Source organism: Pinus tabuliformis, chromosome J (assembly GCF_031772625.1).
Source record: "Pinus tabuliformis cultivar Carrire ecotype Pingquan chromosome J, CPIR1, whole genome shotgun sequence".
NCBI classification, from domain to species: Eukaryota; Viridiplantae; Streptophyta; class Pinopsida; order Pinales; family Pinaceae; genus Pinus; species Pinus tabuliformis.
In genome coordinates this window covers 391,599,563-391,613,892 of record NC_142295.1, presented here as the reverse complement: position 1 = coordinate 391,613,892, position 14,330 = coordinate 391,599,563, and the positions used below count along the sequence as shown (strand labels likewise).

At 39.5% G+C, this 14,330-nt stretch overlaps 2 protein-coding genes across 2 annotated transcripts in view; both read left to right on the top strand.

Moving 5' to 3' along the window:
* The window catches only part of LOC149227424 (pentatricopeptide repeat-containing protein At5g67570, chloroplastic-like), a 428,343-nt gene that overhangs the window by 45,089 nt on the left and 368,924 nt on the right, over nucleotides 1-14,330 (top strand). The window lies entirely within an intron of this gene.
* On the top strand, nucleotides 6,657-9,199 carry LOC149227425 (uncharacterized). The gene is made up of 2 exons (XM_089375499.1): nucleotides 6,657-8,772; nucleotides 8,897-9,199. Exons 1-2 carry the CDS (start codon nucleotides 6,682-6,684, stop codon nucleotides 9,089-9,091), a joined length of 2,286 nt encoding a protein of 761 aa, XP_089231625.1. The 5' UTR covers nucleotides 6,657-6,681; the 3' UTR covers nucleotides 9,092-9,199.

Here is a 14,330-nt window from a genome sequence, read left to right as displayed (position 1 = left end):
CTCGTTGATTACCTGTGTTTTTGGACACGGCTAATCAGAAGAGTTTTTCCCTCCATCTTAAACCCCAAAGCTAAGGTGAAATTTAATAGTTGAATTATTAGGTGAGTCTTAGTGTTTTTAGTCGAGTTTGATGTAAAAGTGGTTTGGGAATAATTTAAGCTAGTTGGCTTAATTATTTTATTACAAATCACTTGGTTTACTAGATCATATTGTGTCATAGATGGGTTGTGACTTGAGGGTCTAAGCCAAATGTGTATTCCCTATTTAAGTCTTGTAAATGAAAAATCTTATGTATTAGAAGGTTGGAAAAATAATTAAATCGCCTCATGTAAATTAATTAATTTTTTTGGCAAAATAAAATTAAATCCTAAGCCAGAAAATTAATTAATTAGAGTCAAATTTAAATTGTCTTAAAAAACATATTCTCCAAATGGAAAAATTCGTGGGTCTTAAAAGAGTCAATTTTTAAAGGTCCTACAACAAGGGAATATTATATTTCAAGAAAATTTGCACCCTTGAACCTTGGTGGTTAAGTCAAAGTCAAATAATTGAGGAAATTAGCTCAAAATAATTAATTTTGAGCTAATTAAAACGGAATCAAATGATAAATTCGAAAATTCCTCAAAAATAAAAAAATCAAGGGTCAAGATTAAAAGATCTTGAAGTGTTTATCACTATGTTGCACGAAACTTCTAGGAGGCCAAAGTTTTGGGACGTATCGGTACCCGAAACTAGGTCGAAACTTTACCTAAACTTGACCATTATGTAATCATCTATGAAAGTTAATGTAGACTTGGTTTTCCTTTTAAATTGTCATCCATGGGTCTTATTCCCATTTTTCTTGGAAGATAATGTGTTATTCACTTATTTACAAATTTCTTTTTATATATATTAACATATATGACGTTTTAGTTGATGTTTCGGTCGATGTTTCCATTTTTGGAAGGTGATGTTTCTAAACGTACTTGTTTTGGAAACTCTGAAATGTTTCGGCGCTTTGTTCGACTTAGGTTTATCAACGACCAAGATTATTTTGATAAGGATCAAAGAAACTAGCCATTATTTTTCCATTTGGAGGATTTATCTATAAATTAGAGAGTTAGTTGAGTCTCTAGTCATCTTGATCTCTGGCTAAAATTGTTGCTAAAGCATTTTGTAAACTATTGTCCCGTTGGGAACTATTTTTTCTACCATAATAAAATACTTTGGGGTGCAACTCGAGGTGTTCTTGTTCGTTGATCTGTGGTATGTATTGACTACGAGCTTCCTATGTGGTGCTTTATGTTATTATTTTGAGATAATACATAGTGTTTGCAGGTACTCAATTCTTGGTCTCCAAGTTCTAAGACTGTGGGTAAGGGTTATTTTGCTTGGATCCTTAGTTTTTATATGGTGGATTGAATCTTCGCTAGGGCTATAGTGCATAAATTTTCTGAAGCGTTTTAACCATTCTTTAAAGGAAAAAATATTATAAAAATCATTTTCTCAAAATCTACCAAAAAAGCCCTTGTATAATTTGTAAATAATTTGGTATTTTGAATTGTAAATTATTTTGCTAACTTGGGTTGGGCTTTTTAGATTTATTTTGTATATATTTGGGGTTTGGGTGTTGTATTTTTATTTTTTTGTAGGTTGGATCAAGGGATCAAGTGAAGGAAGAGTTAGATCAGCCCTTGAGGGTAATATCTAGCCTCTTGACCAATGTTGCACGAAGCGCCCCCCCCTGTTCTAAGCCCGGAAGTGCGTCTCGTGTGGAAGTGCTTAGGAAGCTTCGCTGGAAGCGTGCTTCCGAAATTTTTTGCCGCTTCCTGGAAATTCGGAAGCGTGGGTCGGAAGCGCTGCTTCTAGGCCTCCGAAGCGTGCTTCGTACGACGCTTCGGGCTTCGGAAGCGTGGCGTTTCGGAGGAGGAAGCATACGCTTCCTGAAGAGGCCGCGCGCAAGGCAAAAATTCATTTTTTTTAATTTATGTTAACTTAGCATAAAGGGGGTGGGTTAGGGTGAGGTTAAGGTGAGGAATGAAGGGTTAGGGTGAGGAATGCGGTGTGTTTTTCTCTGTCGGGTGAGCTGGTTAGGCACCTAGTTGTACTCAAGGAAATATTGCATAATAATAAACCCTCAGAATAGCTGCACCAGTTTTCCCGCATTGGGTTTTTCCGGGGACATTTGTCCAAAAATAACGGTGTCACTTGTGTGCTTGTTTTCTTTCAGTTGATGATCTGTAGATGTTGTGATTGTATTGTGTTTATTTCGTTATTTAAATGTTTTAAATAACTTGTTCAAAATTTACAAGTAGAAGAAATAAACCAGCAAAACACAGATTAATTTTCTAACAGATAGACTTAGAAAATTCAACAGATAGTTGGTTAGTTGATAGAGGTGCTTCTAAACATTTTACTGGTTACAAAGAAGCACTCTCTAATTTAGTTGAGAGGGAGACTAATTTAAATGTTATCCTTGGAGATAATTGTACTCACCAAGTTAAAGGTTATGGTTCAGTTTCATTTCAGTTAGATGATGACAAATCTATTTTCCAGCAAGAAGTTTTGTATGTACATGGTTTGAAAAAGAATCTTGTATCCATATATGCTCTGGAAGATAAATGAATGAAAGTTGCTTTTATTAATGGAAAAGTTCTAACCTAGCCTTTGAACTCAAATATGAGAGAAGACTTCACTCTTGGATCAAGATATGAAGGGCCTTGCAAAGGCAATGGTAAAACCCATTCATGTATTGATCCATGCTATCGATCTTCAGCGTGAGCTATGGCACAAAAGTTTTGCTTACCTACACTGCAAAGCCTTACCTCATGTAAGGAAGATGGTTTCTGGAATTCCTAAGATCAGAATGGCTCATGAAGGAGTTTGCCCAGGACGTGCAAGTGGAAAGCTTATAAAGAGACCATTCCCTTTAAGTAGAACAAATACTAGTCAAGTATTTCAGATCATACATTCTGATTTGTGTGGACCTATGCCTGTTACTTCTCTTGGTGGCTACTTGTATTTCATGATTTTTGTTGATGAATTTTCTCTCAAGACATGGTTATTTTTTTGATAAAGAAAAGGGAAGTGTTTGACATGTTCAAAGATTTCAATGCTCTACGACAAATATTGTTGTTTATGTGCAAAATAGAACCCCTCATCAGGCCTTAATCAATAAAACTCCTAATGAAGTCTTCAGTGGTAAAAGGCCCGAGGTGAGTCATTTGAGAATCTTTGGCTATCCTATATACTTCCATGTGCCAAAAGAGAAAAGGAACAAACTGGAAGCTTCAGGTAAGAAAGGTACGTTTGTTGGTTATTGTGATAATTCAAAAGCTTATAGAATTTATGTACCTAGTCAAAGAACTATAGAGTTTAGCAGAGACGTAACATTTGATGAAGATGCAACTCTTAGAAAAGCAAGAGACTCTCCTCCTCCTGCCATTGTTGAAAGACAAACTGTTAATGAAAAAGAGGCTGCATCTGAGTCTGAACCAGAACCTGAGAATGAGCTTGCTGATAATCCAATGGGTTTCATGGATCCTCTAGATCCTCCACCACTTGGTCTTCTTACTAGAAAGAGACCACTATGGCTGCGAGATACATTGCAAGATGTTGAACAACATGCTGCCCCAAGAGGAACGTTCAAAGAAAGTAAGAAGCCAAGTCGGTTTCAAGGGTATGTTGCTACCATGAGCAACATCATTTAGGTAGAACCATGCACCCTTGAAGAAGTTGCAAAAGAACAAGTCTGGAAAGATGCGATGACTGAAGAATACGAGTCCATCATCTAGAATGATGTCTGGGAAGTGGTTCCTAGACCTCAAGGTAAATTTGTTGTCACTTCCAAATGGTTGTTTAAGATTAAACATGGTGTAGATGTTAGTATTGAAAAATAGAAGGCTAGATTTGTAGCTAGAGGTTTCTCTTAGAAAGAGAGAATAGATTATGATGAGGTTTTTGTACCTGCAACTCGATATACTACTATTTGATGTGTTGTTGCCTTAGCTGCTAGCAAAGGATGGACTCTTCACCAAATGGATGTGAAAACTGTTTTCTTGCATGGCTTCCTTAAGGAAGATGTATTTGTGGAACAACCACAAGGCTTTGAAGAGCATGACAGGGAAACTCATGTATGTAGACTGAAGAAAGCCTTATATGGGCTGAAGCAAATGCCAGGAGCTTGGTATGCTCGCATTTATAGCTACTTGATAAAGCTTGGTTTCACAAGAAACAGTGTAAACCCAAACCTCTATTTCAAGACAGTCCAAGGTATACTTTTGATTTTGGTATTGTATGTTGATGATTTATTCTTAACAGGAGGAGATCCTCTTATCATCCAGTGTGAGATGGAGTTAGCTTTTGAATTTGAAATGAAAGACCTTGGTTTGATGCATTACTTTTTGGGTATAGAGGTTTGGCAAAGACCTGGTGAAATTTATCTTTCTTAAGGAAAATATGTTCTTAAGCTTCTTAAAAGATTTTCTATCGTAAAATGTAAGTCCATGCATACTCATATGGAAATGAACTTGAAGAAATTATGTGGCAGAACTGTAGGACCTAGTCTAGCAAATCCCACAGAATATAGACAACTCATTAGTGCTTTGATGTTTCTGGTAAAGACTAGGCCTGACATATGCTTTGTTGTAAACACTTTAAGTCAATATATGGTTGATCCCTTTCATGTCCACTGGATTGCTGCAAAACATGTACTCAAATAGTTGCATGGAACTATCAATCTATGATTGAAATACACTGCTAAAAATGTAAGACTTCATTGATATACTGATGTTGATTGGGCTGGTAACTCTGTTGATAGAAAGAGCACTTCTGGGTGCTGCTTTAGCTTGGGATCTGCCATGATCTTTTGGTTGAGCAGAAAACAAAAGTTTGTTGCATTGACTACAACTGAAGCTGCGATCATTGCTACTAACATGGCTAGTTGTGAGGCAGTTTGGCTGAGAAAGCTTTTTGGGGAACTATTTGAGCAAGTTCCAGACACAAAAGTTATATATTGTGACAATAAAAGTGGGATTCGTCTTGCAGAAAATCCTTTGTTTCATGATAAGTCCAAGCATATTGAAATTTGAGATCAAGTATCACTATATCCGGCATATTGTGCAGAGAGGAGCAATGAGGCTCCATCACATCTCCACTAATGATCAGATAGCTGGCATTCTGACTAAGACTTTATCGAAAGGAAAGTTCTTGGTTTTTAGAGAGCAACTTGGACTTGTGGATGTGACCATTCTGAGAAGCAGCCATAGCTGATTGAGAACATTGAGCTGACTTTGCTCCCTATCAGAGCTCGCGAGATTAGGGAATGATGCCGAAAAACCCCTGAGGATGAGGGACTCATGTGTAGTGTGTGCCACAAGAGTAGGCCTCAATATGCATTTGACCCATAGTCTGGAATGTGGGAAGAGCCACCTAATTGGCCAATAGGTGTAGTGAGACTTGTCTAGGATGCAGGTGTTCCACCACTTGACACTTGATTGTGTTTGATTCTTGTCTGTGTGACTTGTTTGAATCTTGTCTATGTGATGCCTTTGTTCAATCACTTAATTTTGTTTGAGATGAAAATTGGTTGAGTGTGATCCTTGTCTATGGGACATGTGATGATCATTTCCTTTCCAAATTTGTGTCAAGTAGATGACTCTTCTTTAGATTACGACTTCATTGGTACAAATGTTATAGAGTAGAGTTGAACTGAGATGAACGAAAGAGATCAGAGGAAACGAAGATCTTTGATGCAGAAAGAAATTCCTCCTTAGCTGAGAGGGAGTGTTGAAATTTGACAGCTTAGGGATGAATTTATCATTGAATAAATCATATTTTTTAGTTCTGTTTGAACCAGGGTTGCAGGAATCGCCCCCCCCCCGGAGGATCCAAACCCGGAACCGCGGATCGGAGCGAACCGTCCCGGAATCCAAGTCGGAAGCGCGGTTCCGATTTTAAGGTTGCGCGGATCCTATTTAAAAAGGCGATTCCTGCCTTTTGGGTTGCGGCCACCCCGGAACCGCGGATCGGAGGGCGGTTCGGGCACGGGGTGGCGCCACGCTTCCGGCCCGGAACCGCACGCCACCCGCACGCCACCCAGGCGATTCCGCAAGCAACCCCGCGGCCTCCTTTTTTTTAATTTATTTTTTTTAAATTTGTTTTAATATGTGACTTAACTAGCATGAGGGGGGGGTTAGGTTAGTTTAGGGTGAGTCTAGGGTGACTTTAGAAAAGAATAAAGCCCCCATTCTCTTCTCATTTTCTCACTTTGAGTTTATGAGAGTTGGAGAAGAGAAGAGAGGAGAGGAGAAGAGAAGAGAGGAAAGGAGAGGAGAAGAGAGGAGAGCTTGGAGGAGTGAAGAAGGAGGAGCTAGGAGAAGGAGGAGGAGCTAGGAGAAGGAGGAGGAGCTTGGAGCAAGAGCTTGGAGGACTTCATCTACAAGAGCTAAAGAGGTAAGTTCAAACCCCAAACTCCCTTGTTTTTTTGAAAAAAAAATTGTATTTTTCTCCTCCCTCTCTTACTCTTTCCCATTGTTTCTACTTGCTCCTTTATTTACAGGTTGTCCACCACCTATATCCATATTCCAAGATGGTGTTCTTTTGGCTTCTATGTATCATTCCACTCTTGGTTTTAATGATGGCAAGGGTGAGGAATAGAGGGGAAGAGGAAGGGATGAACTTGGTCCTAATAGTAGTGACCCAATGTATGATGAGGAGGAAGGGTTTGAAGAGGAAGGGGATGAACTTGAAGAGGACACTGAAGCACAAGATGGGAAAGGTACATCAAATCCCTTGTGGAACTATGTGACCAAACTTGAAGGGGGAAAGGGTGGTGGATCTTACAAATGGATGTGCCCTCATGATTGTCATGGAGGAAAACCATATACGGGTTCATATACCCGTCTGAGGAGGCATTTTTGTGGGGTGCTAGAGAGTGATGAAAAAAAGGGTTCTGTGGGGGTAGCCATTTGCCCAAAAATTTCAAGTGAACAAAGACAAAAATACATCAAAATAGAGATGGCTGCACAACAAAAAAACAAGAAACAAAAAACTCATTCAGAATCAAGTGCAACCTCTAAATTTGGTAGTTGCCCATCTCCTTATGGTACTTCTGCAACCTCTGGAGGTAGAAAAACAATAGGGGATTTCCTTAATGTTACTGGGAGGGATGATGTGGATGGAAAGGTAGTCCGTTTTCTTTGTGCTTGCGGTGTACCATTCAATGTGCTTCGCTCTCCCTATTGGCATGACATGGTAAAGGCCATCAATGAAGCCCCAAAAGGATACAAGGCCCCCAACTATGAGAAAGCTAGAACAGTGTTATTAGAAAGAGAAAAAGCTAAGGTTCAAAGAGCTGTGACACGTTTTACACATGAGTGGGTGGATTATGGGGTATCCATTGTATCAGATGGGTGGACAAATATTAGAAACCAACATTTGATAAATGTTCTTGGTGTTTCTTCTAAGGGTGCAGTATTTATTGCATGTCATGACTCCTCCTCCATCAGTGCAACTGCACAAAACATTGCAGATCTCCTATTGAAATCAATCAAAGATGTTGGTCCGAATAATGTGGTTCAAGTGATCACAGATAATGCAGCAAATTGTAAGGCAGCAGGAAAAATTATTGAGCGTACTCATCCACACATCTTTTGGTCTGGGTGCCTGGTTCACACATTGAACCTTTTGATGCATGATATTGTGAAACACAAAGAATGTGGGTGGATTGCTGAGGTTTACAGGAAAGGGAAGCAGCTCATTAAATTCATCACAGGGCATACAAGGGTAAACTACTTCTATGGCACTTACTCCAAGTTGCAATTGCTTAAAATTGCAAAGACAAGATTTGCTAGTTATTACCTCACCTTTAGGCGGCTAGTGAAGGTGAGACAAGCTTTAACTAATCTGGTGTGTGCTGAAACATGGGATGAAATTAACCAGTGTACAGATGGTGCTACTGCTAATGTAGTCAAGGACACTGTTCTTGACACTTACTTTTGGTCACAGGTTAAATATGTTTTGCAATTCACCAAACCAATTTATTACATGATCAAGTTTGCAGATTCAGATCGACCAGTAATTGGGGAGGTGTATGAGCAAATGGATAGCATGTTGGGGCAGATTAAAGACATTGTTGAGCCTAGAGATACCACCTTGTACAATTATATTCGTGAAGAGGTGGAAAAGCGATGGGATATGCTAAATGTTCCATTGCATGCATTAGCATATGTTTTGACACCTAGGTACTATCATCCATCATGGCTTTCAAAACCAGCACCTGGGGGGGGAAGCAGGAAAAAACCACACCAAGATAAAGAGGTTCACGAAAAATATATGGCTGCATTGAGTAGATTAATCCCTGATAATGAGGAGGCTGCATTGGTACGGAGACAGGTGAGCAACTATACGCTCAACACTGGTCCATTTGGGAGCATGCATTCAATTGAAGATCGAGAGCATTTTTCTGCTCTTGAGTGGTGGAACATGCATGGAGGGCCTACTCCACTTCTACAGAGTTTGGCATTGCGGGTGCTATCACAGGTGGTAAACACTTCTTCTGCAGAGAGGTGTTGGAGCTCTTATTCTTTCATCCACAGTGTTAAAAGGAACAGGTTGAGTTTAGATCGGGCAGAGAGCTTGGTTTATGTTCATTACAACTTGCGATTGTTGTCCCATTACTGTGAAGATGCAAAGTCTAATAAAGACTTGTTGACTTGGGACAAGCATCCAGAGGAGCCCAATTTGGAGGATGGAGTGTTGCAACTAGAGCAATTAGAGGATGCTCTTATCCAGGTATGTCCATTGTGGTATGAATTTTCCAATTTTCCCTTATAAAGCATTTCTCTAATTCATGTTTTTAATTTTTTTGTTAACTAGTGTTTTTTTTTTTTTGCATGAATTTTTTGAGCGATTCTAGGATGATGATGACCGTGTTGATATGCCACCACCCCCACCCCCATCTGGTCCTAGGTTCCATGGTTCAACACCAACAGCAGGGGGTTCTTCTTCATCAGTTCCAGTGCCACGACTTACACAGGGACCATCTTCTTCATTGCCACCACGTGGAGGCACGCCATCACGTTCTATTCGTGGTGGAAGGAGGAGAGATTAGTAGATATATTCACAATCTACTTCTTTTTGTCATAGTCTATAGATTACTCATTAGACTTGTAGACTTGTGAATTTGAATTTTGAACCTTTTTGGCTTGGCGGTGACCAAGTGACATATTTTGTAAACATTATTATTTGAATTTTGGACATGACAAATGTTGACAGTTGCTCACTTGCTAGATAAATCATAATATGCTCTATGTTTTATGTTTTATAATATGCTTAAATGTTTTATGTTTTATAATATGCTTAAAAATTTGATGTATGTTTGTAATAGCTAGAATATAGATGATTGTTGTACATACTAGTAACTACAATGGAATCATGGATGCCATATCTATCTTGATTTATGCAAAAATATGCATGTTTTCATGTCTTCTACAATTAATTTGGTATTTGGGATGTTTGTTTTGAGTATAAATGCAAAAAAATATATAAAAATATATATATATATAGCAGACGCTTCCGCGGACGCTTCGCTCCCTAGATTTTTGGAAAATGACGCTTCCGCGCTTCGCGCTTCCGCTTCGCGCTTCCGCTTCGCTCCCGCTTCGTGCAACATTGGTTTGAACCACCTATAATAAAATATCATTTGTAACAATTTTAATATGACTTTCCAAAAGTAGTAAGTCACATTTCAATTTGGAAGTGACTTTCCAAAAATAGAAAGTCATGTCTAAATGATCAAGGATGATCTCGACATATGGAATCCACTTTAAACTCAAATCAATCATGATTATGCAAGTCAAGAATTAATATTTTTATCCTTACTAGTATTATTATAAAATAGTCTAAAGTCATTCACCTTTAATGGATTAATAAAAACAAATTCTCTCATTGAATAAGTAAATTAAATTGAGAATTTCTTACTTGGCAAATCGAACCTCTCTCTTGGAATAAAATAGTAACTCCACTTAAGAGAATGTAAATCTCCCTCACTAATTCAATGTATGGCAAAAGTGTAACTCTTCACTAAATGCACTTGTAACTCCCTCATTCAATTCGATTTGTCACTCTTACCAAATATTCTTTCATGTTTAAGTGTAACACTTTGTCTCCCTAATTCGAATTGTAAGTCCTTAAGACAAGTGTATCTCTCTCTCTATTTTTGGGATGTGTTACTCTTCTCCTCAAGTGTCTACTCCCTCATGGAATTCAATTCTCCTATTATTGGCTCAAGGCATTAATTCATTTTGTAACTCCTCTTCTTTCTCATCTATTTAAGCAAGCGCTAGTGAGAGTTAAGAGTAACATATTCATTGTGAAGGAGAGCCAGTGTTGAGTGTGTGCGAGAGAAGTGTGAGAGAAAGGGAAGAGCTAGAGCAAGTGTGAAGGACAAGATCTAATCAAGAGAATGAGATCTTCAAACAAAGAGCAAGAGCACTTCAACTGCAAATTGATCAGACATTAGAGACTTTATTCATTCCCATTCTCTCTCTCTCTCTCTCTCTCTCTCTGTGTATTCTGCTGAACAATTGAAGAAATCCAATAGAAGAAGAATCATTTGGGTTTTGCCCTATTCGTTGGACCTAAGTCTCAGTGTCTTATATTTGTGCTTGGCTGTCTTCATATAATCCTTAAGTTTATGTTCTGTCTACAATTGCTGATTTGAAAAGTTTTGAAGAAGAAATCTTCATTCTAATTAATTGCAACAACATAGAACATTTGGTTTTCTGCAAAGTACATTCAATTTTCTGCAAAGTACATTCAACTTTCTGCAAAGTACATTCAGTTCCATTCAGTTTTCTGTAAAATATATCCATTTTTCTGCATATAACTTTCAAGTTTCTGCAAAGAAATTTTAAATTTCTGCATAGAACTTTCATATTTTAACAGACTTGTCCTTGCTCTTGGGCTTATCCATGGCTTTTACATGATAAAATAAATATTTTCCTTCATTACAATGAGTCCAAATGGGACTATGACACATGACCAATATTATTATTTATCGTAGAAATACCTAGAAGACCTAAAAGCGTGAAGAACTTGCTTTTGAAAAATATAATTTCTCTTTCTTGATAAAGAGTATACAATGTCATGATTACAATTATATCATAATGAAGACCGAACCTAGTTACAATTTTCAACACTCCCTCTTAACTAGGGAGGTATTGATGGTACCAGGAATCTCAATCTTGAAGCATTCTCATAAGAAGAGTTGGATTGATAAGCCATCTTTTGTGAAGCATCTTTATATCATAAACAACATTGTGTTGATTTCTGGTAGCATTGGATGTGCTCTAAGCCTCAAAATTTGCAGGAAGGCTTGGAAACATGTATTCTACAATACCCATAAATTGTTTTGCGAAATTCCACCCGGAATTAGTTTTATTAAAATAATTAATTATTTTTAATGGGTGCCTAAGTCTAAACTCAGGAAATTAAAATAATTAAAGGGTATTAATCTAACTGTGGGTGTAACTTCTAGAAGAAGACGAGAATCAAACCAAAATGATTTGAGCCATTGATTAGGATCTAATCTGGGCCGTTGGTTCTCAACAAAAGGATTATAAGAGGAGGCTTGATGGCCATTTGGAAAACACATTGAATGGAGATTAGAAGATCAAATTTCTGAAGCACAACAATTGTTGAAAGAGGATTTCGAAGTGATCTTTTGCAGTGAGGGGCAGGGATAGTATCAGCGGGAATTTTTTCTGGGTCGGAGAGTACAAGGCAAAGAGGGAAAAATAATGTCCAAAGAGCCTGACGCTAGGCCAGACAGAGCTATGTTGTGGCAGCGCAGAGCCTGAGTGGGAGATCGAATTCCTGCTGAGGAAATTGAGTTTCAGAAGCTGGGAGTTGGGGTGCGAGACCGGGAGGCTGAGAGTTGAAGTTTCCAGCCAACAAAGGATCAGAAGGAGGGGCAACACAATCCCAATAGAGGTGATGCAGAGACTGCGTGGGGTTGATGCAATTTTGCGTAGAGGTTGACGCAGAGGCTCATTTCTAGCGAGATTAGATCCAGTTCTTCCAGTGACAGGGTGAGATCATCTCACTATTTGTTTTGCCCAATTTCTCTCTATATCGGATAGCTAGTTGGGCATCCAATGAATTGTACTCAAAATTACTATTGCTTAATAATAAAACCCTCAGCTACTGCACCGATTTTCCTGCATTGGATTTTTCCACGCACTTTTGTCCAAAAACAATGGTGTAATGTGTTGTGTATTTCTTTCTTGCTCAGCTTCTTGTTTTCACTTATAATTTAATTGGTGAAGACTGCGGTGTATTAGTAGGAAATAGTAAATAATTTGTTCACTAATTAACAAATAAAAGTAACTTAATCAGTGGCTGCAGTGGTGATTTGGGTAATCGAATTTTCACATGGTATCAAAGCTGCAGGTGAAGGAAGAGAGCAGAGTTGGAAGAACCCAACACTGAAGAGAAGGAGGGTTGAAGTGCTGCGTAGGCAGCAAATCGAATCCCTAGAGGGATTTCGCAGTCTAGGCCAAGATGGAAAAGATTTTCGAGGAAGGTCTCTCTGAGTGAGTTGACAGAGAGGTAAGACTTCCATATCGAAGTTTGCCAGTGTCAGAGGGAGCAACACAGTAGCTTCAACAAAGAGGTAGTTTTCTGGTGTGACGCAGTTTTCTGCAGCAGTTGCTGGGGAAGAAAATTGTTTGAAGGAAGAAGGGAGACACTGATGAGGGAATTCTTCCTCAGAGGACATCCAACCAAGAAGTCTGATTTCTCAAGTGCTGAGCGACAGCAGAGAGGAGCAGATCTACTAACTCCAGCAAGGAGTGCATAGGCCAACCCAGTGTTGGGTAGAGGAGAGAGGAGGTAGTTTGACACCTCGTTGGCAAAGATGCAACAAATGGGTTGTGAGATCAAGATTGGTTGGCGGGAGCATCCAACTATGTGATCTGGAAGGCAAGGATCTCATGCCTTCTGGATGAGCATGATCTCAAAACTTACGTCGACAGTGTGGTAGCTGTACCCGCGGATCCAGATCTGCTCAAGAAGTACAAGGCCGAGATGGTGAAGGCCAAGAGGATGATCCTTGACGGAGTGAGGGATCATGTAGTGTGTCACATTGCCGACAAGGATACTGCTTGACAAATGTGAGAAGCTTTGGCCACTCTATACGAAGGATCTTCCGAGTAGCAGAAGATGTACTTGGAGTAGAAGATGAGATCCACATAGACGCAAAAGGGGAAACACATTGATCCGTTCCTTACGAAGCTTCAGGAGATTCGAGACTCGTTGGTAACTGTGGGGTCAACACCTCAACCTACCGAGATGGTGAGGCTGGCCCTGAATTCAGTCTTAACATAGTGGCAAGTGTTTGTCCAAAGTATCTTGGGCAGAGAAAGATTGTCGGACTAGGAAGGAATGTGGGTCACTCTTTAGCAGGAAGAGATGAGGAGAGACGTAGTCAAGTGAAAACTTGACAGTAGCAGCAACAATGGTGGGACGAAGCTAAAGGAGGATGAGAATGCAACCCTTGCATCTAAGGGGCAACAGGAGTAGCAAAAGAACAAGAAAGATGTTTTGAAGAACAAGTGCTTCCGGTGTGGTGAGCTTGGTCAATACACTACACAGTGTCCTCTCAAGAAGAAGGACAAGGACAAGAAGCATGACTCGAAGGTTGCATCTGCACAGATCGAAGAGGAGGGGTTTGCCATGATTGCCCAGAGGTGGGGTGATATAGAACTATAGTTCGAAAGAACTACGGATGGGCAAGATCCTTGAGGAGTCCACCTATTGGATTAATAGGTTGCTACGGGAGCCCAAATCAAAAGTAGCTGGATGGACCAATGTCAGTTGGTGCAGAGTAGTGTCAGAGTGACAGTTGCAGTGGCTAGGAGCCCCATAGACTGAGCAGCACAGGGCAGAGTCAACAACAATGCAGAGGCTTGAGAGGGTCAACACAAAGATTAGTAGCCGTCAGAACTCCAACAACATATGCATCATTTTGAACACCTGTTTAGTAATTTTGGATGCTTTTCCGTTGTTGATGCAGTAACAACAACAGTTGGAAAAGGTTGCAGTGTAGATGCAGTGTTGGCAGTGGCAGTGGCAAGTAGAACAAATGCGGAACGTATGAGGGTTGCAGTACAAATGCAGAGTTGGTAGTGGCAGTGTTAGCAACAACATAGTTGCAACATTTCTGCAGTAGTTGGTGGACAACGATGTCAAACATCAACAATGGAGAGGGAGATGTTACAGAGCATGGTGATGTTTCAATAGGTTGCATTACTAGAGCATATTCTTGTTGATTTGTGGTAGCATCGGAT

Coding starts and splice junctions, on each gene's coding strand:
- LOC149227425 (XM_089375499.1), top strand. CDS start 6,682: ATGTATGATGAGGAGGAAGGGTTTGAAGAGGAAGGGGATGAACTTGAA. Junction 8,773..8,896: donor TAGAGGATGCTCTTATCCAG/GTATGTCCATTG, acceptor GAGCGATTCTAG/GATGATGATGACCGTGTTGA.